The 14,383-nt window shown below is 38.7% G+C and overlaps 3 gene segments (V, D, J or C); 1 reads left to right on the top strand and 2 right to left on the bottom strand.

Moving 5' to 3' along the window:
- LOC115439571 (Ig kappa chain V-III region MOPC 63-like) overlaps positions 1-14,383 on the top strand; it is a 55,564-nt gene that overhangs the window by 19,456 nt on the left and 21,725 nt on the right.
- On the bottom strand, positions 522-1,115 carry LOC115439586 (Ig kappa chain V region 3381-like). The segment is given in 2 exon segments: positions 522-956; positions 1,064-1,115. Coding segments are annotated over 2 exon segments (381 nt in total).
- LOC115439584 (Ig kappa chain V region 3381-like) lies at positions 13,081-13,744 on the bottom strand. The segment is given in 2 exon segments: positions 13,081-13,391; positions 13,588-13,744. Coding segments are annotated over 2 exon segments (363 nt in total).

Below are 14,383 nucleotides of genomic sequence, written 5' to 3'. Positions count from 1 at the left end.
TGTTAGGATCCAGTTATCCAGTCTGTTAATACTGGACAAATGAATAAGATTTGTTCCAATTACATAAGGAATACTTGTAAAGTTGTCTATTGTGACCACTAAAGACTGACACATAAATATTTTTATTCTATTCATCAGTATTTTAAGCAGTTTAACAGAAAACCTAAAGTCTATAATTATAACTTATTCTTAAACAATCATGGTTCAATAGTTTTTGTCAAAATTTATATAAAATACATTACAAATGCCTTAAACATATATTTAGAAATCGGGAATGAAGGGTAGAACATCATCAGCATAAGGTGATAGAATATAATTTTCATCTTAATAAGGCTGAAATTATTTACTTTATGTATTGAAGAACGTGACCATGAAGACAAATGAAAAGAAGTAAAAACAGCTGAAGAGATAAAGTTCAATAATCATGGAAGGATTGAATCATTAATGTAGGATTTTTGATGGAGAGCTCAAACTCTGTCCAAACAATGACAATGAACTGTTAAATAGTGTGATTTATCCCAGTTATGGATTGGATAGTGTTGTTACCATCTAGTGTTTTAGTTTCAGTGCAGCTGTGGATCAGATCAGTTCCTCTGCAGCTGAAGGAGGTTTTTGTACGACGGTTTTTCACTGTGTGAACACCCAGAGGTTGTTGATATAGTGTTCACTCTGACAGTAATAAACTGCTGCATCTTCAGCCTGAACATCACTGATGGTCAGAGTGAAATGAGAGTTTGATCCACTGCCTGAAAAACGACTGGAAATCCCTGATTGTCGAGTGGTGGCATAGTAAATGAGAAGTTTAGGAGTTTCTCCATCTCTCTGTTGGTACCAGGATAAATAGTGGTAGAACCCAGCATAAACATCCTGACTGGTGGTACATGTGATGGTGGCGGAGGCTCCCAGATCAGAGCTCACTGCTCCAGGCTGAGTCACTGTGACCTGGCCTCTGGACTCTGAGGATACAGAGACACAAACATAAAGCAGCGTCATGGTTTTGTCTTCTTCATCTCAGAGGGACGGATGTTCATAGAGGAGAGGAGTTGGATTGTCTGGACTTTACCTGTGAAGCAGCAGCAGAGGAGAGTCCAGATGAGGACGGAGACCAAAGTCATGCTTTTGATGAGGAGGATTTGTGTGTGTTGTGTTGTGATGAAGGACAGCTGTCAGTCATCCACAGTTCCAGTGTCAGGACTATAAACTCTCCCAGAGCACTGGAGCATGGTGCTGCTGATGCAAAGTCACTGTATGGAAATCAGGACTCACTCCAACAGGTACTCTGATTACTGTACATGTGTTATGGCTGGGGCCGTTTCTTGTCTTTTTTTCCTCGTCTCCTCCTCCTGTTTGGCTGATGGACAACACCTTCCACTAATTCTCCAGCCTAAATCCAGGAGCCACCACCATGAAGATGACCAGTAGGTCCATTGCTGCAGTGTTTTTGCTTGCTTAATCTTGTGTTCGCTTTTAAGTAATTTGGCTGTATACAGTTTTTGGTTTTTCTGTCTTATTGTATAATAAATTACATTTTTTTTTATTGGCGTCGTTGTCGTCTGTCGTCCGTTACAAAACTTTCAATCGTCTTTTTCTCCGAAACTACAATTCCAATTGACTTCAAACTAGGCATACAGCTTCTTTATGATGATGCCAACAAAAGTTAGTGAAATTATTTGGATCCAGATCTGATTCTGGATTTGGTGCGACTTTGAAAAATTTCCCCATTATAAGAGATAGGAAGTGGATCGATGCAATAATAGCCTATGGTATGTCTGTCCACCAACTAACCCTCTGGACCACACAGCCCCCCCAAATACCATGATAGTTGACCCGTCTTGAAATACCATATTTTCATTCCAAAGGCATTCAGGCACCCTTTGCTGCATATAGATCCTTAAAGTCCTTCCATTGTTATTTGATGGTTACATACTTTGACATATATATTCTCAACACATTTCACTACAATTCATGACCGAAGTTGACCTATGGTAGGTCATTCAAGCCATTACTGTATGCACATTGTTTCCAGAATATGTGTGAAACACTTGTTTCAACAAAGCCAGGTCTATCAAAGAATAAATCCCAACCGTCCATGCTTTCAGCTTGGCCTATTTCTGTAAATACACATAACTGGGTGATAATAAATGGCATCTGGATACATTTCCCAAAGCTTTGAATTTAGCCGGTAAGCTACAGGGCCATTGGTCCTATTTTTATTCTTTTTTGGTCTTCACCAGAAACATCTTTCTTTGTTTTTGTGTCAGCACCCTAGACCTCCTGGCATGTAACAGATTGGGGGCTCATCACTGTCAGAGAGACCATATGATTGGCGTGTGTGTGAGTATGGTTGTGGTTGGTTATGGGTGTTTTGTGTGACCTACATTGCATATTTGCTTTACGTGGCTTTCCCAGACTAGATTAGAGGGGTGTCCAGTTTGGTCATTCCGCGAGCGCTCCATCGGATACCTGTTTTTTGTTTTAATTTGTTGTTTTCGGGGTGTGTATTCTCCAAAGGGGATAGACGTGCAGGGCTTCAGCTGCTGAGCTCTGTCTTTGAAGTGGCCTTGAACCTGGAAAATCTGAGAAGATACGTTAGGGTGAGTTTTTCTGTAGGTAGGACTCTGGGATTGTTCATGAGTTGTGCTTTGTAAGCATTTTGTACACGCTGACTGGTTTCCTGTTCCACTTTGGGAAGGAGTGGAGCAAGTGTGCGCGTGCACGCATGAGGTTTCTTTAGGTGCGCGGGCCGGCTCATTTGTGTCCAGGTGCAACCCAGCTGATTTCGAGGGGGTGATCAGCTGTGATCCGGATCAGCGTTGACTCTTTGCCTGGTGAGTAATGGCTGCATTTGATTTAGTGGAGTTTGTAGCTAATCCTATGTTGACTGTATTTGATGCCTGTAGGAAGTCTGATTTGGTGGAGATCGCCAGACACTATGGCAGTACTGTCTCAACAGTGCTGCTTGTTGGTTGATTGCGGGAAGCAATATCAGCTGTCTTAGTTAACGAGGGTGTTATAGATGTGCCTGTGTCAGGTGATTTCGGTTGTGAGTCGACGACAGCGGGAGCTGCAGTGGTGTCCCCGGTGGGTCGTCATCCAGAGGTGGCTGTGGGTGCACAGCAGCCTGCCGCAAGTGTATGCACCAGTTCCATGGGTGAATCGGAGGACAAGCCTCGGACATCTGCAGATGTAAGGGCAGAATCATCTCCTGAGGATCCCCGTATGGACATGCGCATAACCCAGCTTAAAACCCAAAAAAGAAGAGAGGGATCGGGAGTTTCAGCTCTGACATGAGCTTGAACTAAAATGGATTGAATTGGATGCTGCCACCGCCAGGGAGGTAGAGTTGAAAAAGTTGGAGGTCAAATCAATTCTTCAAATGCATAAATTAGAGTTGCAAGTGGCCTGAGGTTTAGGCACAGAGCAACCAGTCTTGGTTGGTTCCTTTGACGTATTTGATGTGTCTAAGAATATACAGTTTGTCTCGGTTTTTCGTGAGATCAAAATAGAGTCTTATTTTGGTGCTTTTGAGCGCATTGCGTCCGTGTTACATTGGCCAGCAGACGTTTGGGCAATTTTACTACAATGTAAACTCAGTGGTAAAGCTTTAGAAGCCTGCGCCTCGCTGTCTGTGTCTGATCGTCTGAATTATGAGAAGTTGAAAGGAGGTATATTACACGCTTATGAGCTTGTGCCTGAGGCTTATAGGCAGCGTTTTAGTGGGCTCAAAAAGCCATTCAACCAGAGTTTGGTTGATTTTGCTTGTGAGAAAAGTCTTTTGTTTGACCAGTGGTGTTCTGCTAATAAAGTTAACACTTGTGCTGCACTTCATGAGCTGTCCTTTTTTGAAGATTTTCCTCTTCCCGAGAGTATTATTGTTTATCTAAACGAACAAAAAGTTTCTACACTCCAGCAAGTCCCTGTTTCCACCGACAAATTCGCTCTTACGCATAAAAATGTCTTTAAGCGTGAGTCTACGCCTTTGTTGAAAGGTAATGGAAAACCCACTCAGTTTGATTTTTCAGACAGTTACAAGTCTGAGAGGCCAAAACAATGCTTCTACTGCCACAAAACTGGTCACTTGATTTCGGAGTGCGATGAACTAAAACACAAGCAACCAGTTGGCTTATCTAAAGTGAAAGATGTGGGACTCATTAAGACTGTTCCCAGGGTGTTCACTGGTACTACTGATTCCTGTCAGCCTATTGCCCCTAATGATTGTTTTAAGCCTTTCATTTTTGAGGCTTTCGTTTCAATCCCAGGAGAAGCCAAGCACCTACTTAAGGTCCTGCGAGATACAGGAGGCTCTCAGTCATTTATTTTGTCCAGTGTGTTGCCTCAGTTTTAAAACTGATTGTCACTTCAGTACCATTGTGAAAGGCATGGGTTTGAGTTATATACCGGCTCCTCTGCATAATGTCCATGTCGAATCAAAGTTGTTTAGTGGTGTGTTTCAAGTAGCTGTCGTGACCAATTTCCTATTGATGGGATAGATTTCATTATGAGAATGACATTGCAGGTGGGAAAGTGTATCCATCCTCTGAGGTTGTTGACCCAGCCTTGTTTGAAAGGTGATGTAGTCTGCTTCTGCAACACCTGTACAACCTGCCAGGCTGTGGGGAAACCCAACCAAGTAGTTCTGCCAGCACCAGTCCGCCCTGTTCCTGCCGTTGGTAAGCCATTTGAACATGTTATTGTTGATTGTGTGGGTCCCCAACCTAAGACTAAATCAGGAAATCAGTTTTTGGTTACTGCTATGTGTTTTCTCTAGGTTTCCTGACGCAATCCCGTTCAGAAAAATCACAGCTCCAGCAGTTATTAAAGCCTTAACCAAGTTTGTTATGACATTCGGACTCCCTAAAGTTGTACAAACCGATCAGGTTACCTACTTCCTGTCCAAAGCCTTCAAGAAAACGTTACAGTCCCTTAGTATATCTCATGCTGTGTCTAGTGCTTCTCATCCAGAGTCACAGGGTGCCTTACAGCCCTGGCATCAGACATTAAAGTCCATGTTGAGCAAGTATTGCTTTGACACTGGGAGAGACGGGGATGAGGGAGTACCATTTGTGATTTTTGCTATTAGAAATGCTACTCAAGAGTCCATAAGATTTAGTCTTTCTGAACTAGTGTTCAGGCATAAAATACGTGGTCCACTTAAAGTGCTTAAAGAACGTCTTCTGTCTCTGTCATCCACCAAAACTAGTGTGTCAGAGTTTGTGTCAAAGTGTCGGGAACAGTTAGAGCAGGCTGCTATTTTATCTAAGGCAGCACTTTCTTCTTCTCAAGCCAGTATGTAGGAGCGCTTTGATAAAAAAGCAGTGGTACGTCATTTTAAGCCTGGTGACAAAGTCCTACTTTTGCTTCCCTGTCTTGCCTCTGCTCCATCAGCCCGTTTCTCTGGCCCTTATGTGATCGATAGGAAGGTCTGTGACATAGATTACCTCATTTGTGTGAGAGACCAATACATTTACACTGGATTGATTAGGAATGTGTCAGGGATAAGATTAGTATTTTTTGTCTCTAAATGTTTCTTGTGTAAATGTCTGTTTTATTTCTTTTCTCATCTGCACAGTTCAATTCAGTTAATTTCACATGCATTTACAAATGGAATAAATCTGGAATTACATTTATATTTGTACTGATGTGTTTGTGTTGTGATTCATTTTGTCCTGATGCTGCTGTGTTTTACAGATTCACACTGACTTTGTTGAGTTTGTTGTTTTCAGAGTCACAGAGCCGTGTCTTTACATTCAGAGGTTTTTGTACGACGACTCAACCACTTTGTATCACTGTGGTACACGTTCGGTGGAGGAACCAGACTGGATGTTGGAAGTAAGTGCAAAATTCAAAAAAATTTCAATCATTTATCAGCAATATTTATTTTCTCAGATAGAATTTTTACCTTTTTAATGACTGTATATCTACTTTAAATGTTAGTGAACAGTAGGTGTTTGGTAACAGAAATATGTGAAATGAGTGGAATGTAGTTGTTGGTGTAAAGACAGGAACATAATTGATAGTTTAGATTAAAGCTGAGACTTGAGGACTTGTAGTTTTAGTTTGATCAGTTACAGCCGTGTCTCTACACTCAGAGGTTGTTGTTGGACTCAGTTTGTATCACTGTGGTGGACTTCTGGTGGAGGAACCAGACTGGATGTTGAAGGAAGATTATGCACAAATTCTCAGTATCACAAATTAAGGCTTTGTATTTAGTTATTGTTTGTTTGTGTTTTTTTCCAATGGATCAAATGTGTTTTTTAAATGTGTAAAACTTTTCAGGTTGTATTTTATTCCTGGTCGTCGTCCTCAGTGCAGCTTTCCTAAACATTTCTTTCATTATCTATGTCTCACTGATGTTTAAACTAATGTAAATGAGAAGAGTTCAGACTTTAGTCCAAGTTTTACATCAGTTCATTGTCATGTTCCACCATAAACATATTAGTTTATCATATCAGTGACATTAAAAAAAACTCAACTAAATCTACAAACAGATGTACAATTGAAAAATGTCTCAATATCTTCTCATTGTGTCAGTTACAGTTTGTAGTTTATGTTGGAATCATTTATAGTGATTTGCACAGTGATAATTGAAATCAACATGAAGGTGTGATTGTCGTCAGTTATTTATGTCGCTGTTTGTTCTTAACTCTGTCATGTGTCTGTTTGTGTTTGACAGTAAATATGTTCACAACGTTGAACAGAACCATGAATATTAGACATTTTCCATCATATACAGTCTGTCTTTGTTTCTAATACAGATGTTTCCTATCGCCTTGAGTTTGATCTGTTTTTATCGTCATTTCTCGTGAACAAATGAGACAAATATGTGATTTTTTCAACTCAGCTCAGATTTTGTCCAAGGCTAAACTACTATTAATTTTCAGAGGTTATTTGATTTTATATTTAACAGTTTATCATCAGGTTGTGTCAGTGATAAAAGAACTGAATCACTGTTGTCTTTATGTTGGTTTCAATATAAATAGGTTTGAATGAATGTTAATGACAACAGATTATTCTGATTTCATTGGTGACTTTGTCAAACAGTTGAAAGAACACAGCACAGACTTGGTTGAACATGTTCTTTCAGTGCACTTTGCTGTATTTCAGCTCATATGAGGACTGTTTGTGCTGATTTCCAAGTTGAGTTTGTTTCCAGGAAGTGAAACCATGTGTGAGTGAGTGACTGGTGGAGCAGAAAAACCATCTGACACCAAGTCCTGAAAGGAGAAAATCCCCTCTCACATAGTCACTGTGTCCAAGTATAGGATGTGTGATTGACAGCTGTGTGGTCCCTGTCCTCTAAGCTGATTGGTGTCTCCTAGGTGATGTCCGTCCCACCCTGACGGTGCTGCCCCCCTCCACAGAGGAGCTGCAGCAGGGGAAGGCCACGCTCATGTGCCTGGCCAACAAGGGCTTCCCCTCAGACTGGAGTCTGTCCTGGAAGGTGAACGGCGGCGGCAGCAGCAGCAGCTGGGAGGAGAGCAGGAGCCCCGCGGTGCTGCAGAAGGACGGCCACTACAGCTGGAGCAGCACCCTGAGGCTCCCTGCAGACCAGTGGAGGAAGGTGAACTCTGTGACCTGTGAGGCCACCCAGGGCTCCCAGTCTGCACTCTCACACACACTGAGGACACACCAGTGTTCCCAGTACTGAGCCCACTCACTGGGGATCACCTACTGCTCTGACTCTGCTCATCAGCTCACTCTGTCTCTCCAACTCTCTGGCTTTGTGTCATTTCAACACTTTGAACAGCAAACATTTTCAGGCTTCTCTCACTGCTGCAATATTGGTTCAGTGTTTGACCACAAATAAACGTCTGTACATCAAACCTGCTGTTTTTGTGGTTATTGTTATGTCACATTTTATTCACTTTTTACTGATTTTGTCCAATAAAGGATCAAATTAGAGAGAGTTCATGGATAGTTCTTCTGTCAGTGCTGGATAATTTAATAGTATTTGTTCCATTCACATAATGATTCTTTGTTGTCAAGTGTGTCATTGTGGTTACAGAAGATTTATACATAAAAAATTTAATTTTTTTTCATCAGTACATTAAACATTTCAATTCAAATCATCAAGTATATCAATTAGTAATTATTCTTAATCAGTCATGTTTCAATTTTTTTTTTTCTCAGAATATGCATAAGATTTCCCCAAAAATAAAGTAGAAGTCCTTTAAACATATTTTAGGAATCTGGAATAAGAGTAGACTAACATCAGCATAAACTGATATAACATGATTTTATTCTTTAATAATAACACTGGACATAATACATTTTTGTGACAAAGAACTCAATCATAAAGACAAGTTAAGAAAAGTGGGAAAAAAATCAAGAAATTATGTTTAATAATCATGCAAAGTTTGCTGCAAACACAGGAAACTCTTTTTTCTCAATTGAGGTTGAATATGTTTGTCAGAATTTATAGAATATTTACAAAAAACGAACTTTAAAAACTATAAACTCTCCCAGAGCCAAGGTTATTATCGTTAACGAAAACGAACGAAATGACGAAAACTAAAATTGAAAAAACATTTTCGTTAACTGAAATTAATAAAAACTCTAATTAAAAGAAAAAAAAACATAACTAACTGAAACTGTATCGTGAGCTTACAAAACTAACTAAAACGTATAAAAATTATGGATACAATTCCCTTCGTTTTCGTCTTTGTCAATGTCGGATTGATAGGAAATTAATTTATTTCGCTCTACAACACTACACAGTCTGTCATGTCTGGTCACTGGTGGTTTCCAGTGGTCTTCTGGTCCCCACTCTACCTGGAACATACAGATTAAAGCTGGGACACAGCAGCACAGTCCTGTCTGGGGTTTACTGTAGTCATACATGGGTCGGTTTTTTTTTTTTTTTTTTTTTGGCGTACCGTGTGTGTGCGCGTGAGTGACAGAGACAGAGCAGAGCTAAAGGACAGAGTCAGACAGGACTAGCATCCAGGTTAAAAATGGAGAGTTTATCACCATGAAAAGGCCTTCCAAGCCCTGAACTGCACAGTTTAGAAGAGGAGAAAAGAGGAGGATGAAAACTAATCCAATTACAGAGGTATGGAACCTGTTAGAATGTTCAAAAACGTTTGATGTTACTAGCTACAGCTAGCTGAACTGAACTGAAGCAAAGTTGGCTAATAATGGAACTGGAGATGATTAAGATATGAGATATCTGCTAAGGTGTGGTTTACTGATGAGGAACTGGGTTAGATATGTTTATAAGTGGTTTATATATGTTTCTGTCTGCTTTAACTGCTGGTTAGCTGGTTTATAATATGTTTCTGTCTGCTTTAACTGCTGGTTAGCTGGTTTATATATGTTTCTATCTCCTTTAACTGCTGGTTAGCTGGTTTATATATGTTTCTATCTCCTTTAACTGCTGGTTAGCTGGATATATATGTTCCTATCTGCTTTAACTGCTGGTTGGCTGGTTTATAATAGGTTCCTATCTGCTTTAACTGCTGGTTAGCTGGTTTATATATGTTTCTATCTGCTTTAACTGCTGGTTAGCTGGTTTATATGTTTCTATCTGCTTTAACTGCTGGTTAGCTGGTTTATATGTTCCTATCTGCTTTAACTGCTAGTTAGCTGGTTATATATGTTTCTATCTGCTTTAACTGCTGGTTAGCTGGTTTATATATGTTTCTATCTGCTTTAACTGCTGGTTAGCTGGTTTATATGTTTCTATCTGCTTTAACTGCTGGTTAGCTGGTTTATATGTTCCTATCTGCTTTAACTGCTAGTTAGCTGGTTATATATGTTTCTATCTGCTTTAACTGCTGGTTAGCTGGTTTATATATGTTTCTGTCTGCTTTAACTGCTGGTTAGCTGGTTTATATGTTTCTATCTGCTTTAACTGCTGGTTAGCTGGTTTATATATGTTTCTGTCTGCTTTAACTGCTGGTTAGCTGGTTTATAATAGGTTCCTATCTGCTTTAACTGCTGGTTAGCTGGTTTATATATATTTCTATCTGCTTTAACTGCTGGTTAGCTGGTTTATATGTTTCTATCTGCTTTAACTGCTGGTTAGCTGGTTTATATATGTTCCTATCTGCTTTAACTGCTGGTTAGCTGGTTTATAATAGGTTCCTATCTGCTTCAATTGCTGGTTAGCTGGTTTATATATGTTTCTATCTGCTTTAACTGCTGGTTAGCTGGTTTATAATAGGTTCCTATCTGCTTCAATTGCTGGTTAGCTGGTTTATATATGTTTCTATCTGCTTTAACTGCTGGTTAGCTGGTTTATATGTTTCTATCTGCTTTAACTGCTGGTTAGCTGGTTTATATATGTTCCTATCTGCTTTAACTGCTGGTTAGCTGGTTTATAATAGGTTCCTATCTGCTTCAATTGCTGGTTAGCTGGTTTCTATATGTTTCTATCTGCTTTAACTGCTGGTTAGCTGGTTTATATGTTTCTATCTCCTTTAACTGCTGGTTAGCTGGATATATATGTTCCTATCTGCTTTAACTGCTGGTTAGCTGGTTTATAATAGGTTCCTATCTGCTTCAATTGCTGGTTAGCTGGTTTCTATATGTTTCTATCTGCTTTAACTGCTGGTTAGCTGGTTTCTATATGTTTCTATCTGCTTTAACTGCTGGTTAGCTGGTTATATATGTTTCTATCTGGTTTAACTGCTGGCTGCTTTGTGCATCTCCTCTCATGCTTTGCACATCTTCGCATTGTTTCACGTAAGTGACGTTGTGTATGGATTGCACCCCCCCTCAACCTGCTATAGGGAATTTATACATTGTACGGTACATTGTGTCTCTGCTCAGTCCATGAGCTGCCCTAACCCGACCCCCAAATAAAGTGTCCAGGGTAGCCCATATCCACGCCTCACTAATTTCTTTGAATAGGATGATGAGGAAGATAAAATATATGAAATAACTAAAACTAATACTAAAACTAAACTAAACTAAAACTAAGCATTCAGAAAAAAATGATAACTAATAAAAACTAACAAACCTGCTCTAAAAACTAATTAAAACTAACTGAATAAGAGAAAAAAAAGTCAAAACTAATTAAAACTAAACTATAATTAAAAATCCAAAACTATTATAACCTTGCCCAGAGCACTGGAGCATGGTGCTGCTGATGCAAAGTCACTGTATGGAAATCAGGACTCACTCCAACAGGGACCTGGATTAACTCTAATCATCAATAACCTCAATGGATCAATCACTTTATTTGAGTATTGATTGGCAATATGTGGGAGTTGAGTTGACATCATAATCAGTTCAACGCTGTACAGGTTCAGAAATATTCATTTGACAATTAAGGGATCCACTGTACGCACTTTGAGTATGTGTTCATAGAAAAGCACGATATATATCTAATCCATTATTAATGTCATTATTAATTAATGTTTAACAAAACTAAATGTTAAATGGACGATTTTATCTGTATATTGTAGTTCCACATGGTGGGTAAATATGTTTCAGATGTTTGTAGTTTGTTAATATTTCAGGTATTTGAAGGTTCAGTGTCTGCTCACAGACTGATGTTCATTCTTTATCAGATACAATCAACACTTAACCTCAACATTTAGTCTGTACATGTTACTTATTTTCATTTGTTGGCAAATACTTTTGTGTCTTGTGAAATTTAATGTTTCTCAGGGTATTTTCATTCAGTGAACAAATGTTCTCTATCAGTAACACAACCTGTTCCACAAACTGAGTATGAGGAGTGAAAATCCTCTGATGTTAATACTGATTTCATCTACATGTTACATTAATGGGTCTGATTTACAAACTTCTACAACTGTTTGATTATTAAACTGTTTTGCAGCAATTAATATTAATATTCATCAAACATGAATATTTTATGTTAATGATGTAACGTTGAGTTTGAGTGACTATTTCCATCTTTGTATCTTTGGTCCTGAAACCTGTCTGTTGTCAGGGTTGAGCAGTGATGCTTGACCGTTGCCATGGTTACTGAGCTCCGAGGGGAAAACGAGACACTGAGTAGTACATAGTAATTTAAGGTCTTTAATATTATTAGTAAATAGACATATGTGAATTCTGCTTCATGAACCTCAAAACTGGATGAAGTTTGGTGTTTTAAGATACAAAAGTATAATTATAGTGTCAGTGTGATTTGATAATCCTGCTGTAACATTAAAATCCAATCAATCTGGTACAAACTGCTTTGAAAATTATCACCACAAAACCAGAAAACCTTCAGGCTGAACAATGAACACATGTAGAAAAGAGGAATTCTATGTGATCCAACCCACAGTCATTATTTACAATGTATATTATATAATATTAATAATATCTACATCTATCAGAAGAACAAAAAGTTTAACTGTTCAATGTGATGCAGTTTTATAACAAAATTTTGAAGAGTTTCTTTATTTTCAGTTAAGATGCATTAATTATCATGATACAGTTGCAGTGTTAGAGGCACCAAATTCAGTCAGTAAATGATAAACTCCATCTAATGTCTATGACTTATGAGTTTCATTACAGATTAATTGGAAGTATATTGTTTTTGTGTAAGAAATAATTAAACATCATCAGCATAAAGCTAATTATTTTGGTCCAAAAACTAAGCTGACACCTGTCAGTAATAATGAAAAAAATTAGTTTAGTGTTAGTAAATCTTTGTTACTAAAAAGAAGCAGCATTTTCATAGATTTTTAGGACCAAATTTACATGTAGTTTTTCATAGTGAGAGTGAAGGATGGGATTGTATAAATATATTTCTTCTTGAATATCTGAAGTGAACTTTTTCATTTTCTTGCCATTAATGGAGTTAAAATGTAAATATGAGTTTGGTGAAAGACCTACTGGTTTATAACAAGATTCCTAAAACTGTTCTATTACTGATAACTTTATTCAAACCACAGGAGAATATGGAATTATAATGTATAACAGGATGTCGTCTGCAAACAAACTGATTTCATGACAATATGAAGAAAAATGTGTTTGAAATCTTGGTGTTAGTGTGAGTTGAATGTGAGCACAAAACCATATAAATAGTCTGATCTATCATTGTACAGACTGTGTTCATTGAACTCTATCAGTCAGTTCAGTTTGTGTTCAGTCTGAAGGAGGTTTTTGTACGACGGTTTTTCACTGTGTGAATGGGAAGCTGTAACCCCCCTGGTGACAGTAATAAACTCCTGCATCTTCAGCCTGAACATCAGTGATGGTCAGAGTGAAATCAGTTCCAGATCCACTTCCACTGAAACGACTGGAAATACCAGACTGACGATTTGTAGAGTCAAAAATAAGAAGCTTTGGAGGTTCTGCTTCTTTTTGAAGGTACCAGTGCAGATATGTACTAATGCCTGTACTGGATTTACATCTGATGGAAACAGTGTTTCCTGGAACAACAGACTGAGCTTTGGGAGTCTGAGTCAGGATAATATCTCCTGATGAACCTGAAAAACACAAAGACCAAACCAGTTTCAGACACACATCCATTTGTGTAAAGATGCTGAACATGAAACAGAAGAGTGTCATTTGTTGAAGACAGAGGACAGATGGAAGAAGGTGGACGTTTCCAGTGTTTGTCCATCCCAGCAGAACATCATTGTGGTGAAGCTGGTGGCATCCTGAAGCACAAGAGAGTCTCACCCTGAACAAGGAGCCCCAGGGTGGCCAGCAGGAACATGAGGGACATCATCATTGTGTTGTTGGTGTGTCAGTGGCTGTGAAAGGCCTGGACACACACTGATCAACACTGGCCTCTTAACGGCTGGAGCACAGAGGACGGACACATATGCAAACACACAGAGTCAGTCAGCTGGAGCTGATCTGCAACACATCATCAGGTTCATGACAGAGCTCACACCAATCACTGCTTCACTTATTACACACACACACACACACACACACACAAGGATCAGTCTGTGGTTTTTCACCATTTGTCTTTCAGTGTTTCTAAATGTTCATCCATTAAACTGGGACAACAACATCCTTCATTTTGGATCATTACCATTGAATTACAGAGCTTCACTGGGACTCCTTCTGTAAATGGAACTCTACAGTTGGTTTGAACGTCTGTGTCAGAGGTTTGTACTGAAACAAAAGGTCAAATTTGACTTCAAGTACTTTTTCTCCTCCTTCACATAAACATCATAATTTAAGTTGTAAAACACATCCTGTCATTTAACAGCCAGATCTATGAAAATGAATATATGACAAAATATATGAAGTAATAATGACTGTAATTTCTTTTCACTGAAACTTAAATTTCCCATGATCCTGTTTTAAGTTATTTTTTTAAACTGTTGCACTGAAGCCTTTTTACACTTAAATGTCACTAAAACCAAGAACATGAGCATTGATTTAAGACCACACCCCCCTGAACCTGTAAATACCAAAATCAATGAGGCTGATGAAATATATGAAGTACTTGAGGACCATAACT

The sequence above is a fragment of the Sphaeramia orbicularis genome, chromosome 19, assembly GCF_902148855.1.
Source record: "Sphaeramia orbicularis chromosome 19, fSphaOr1.1, whole genome shotgun sequence".
Lineage (NCBI taxonomy): Eukaryota > Metazoa > Chordata > Actinopteri > Kurtiformes > Apogonidae > Sphaeramia > Sphaeramia orbicularis.
The sequence above is the reverse complement of the archived record's forward strand: the minus strand, read 5'-3'. Positions and strand labels throughout refer to the sequence as shown.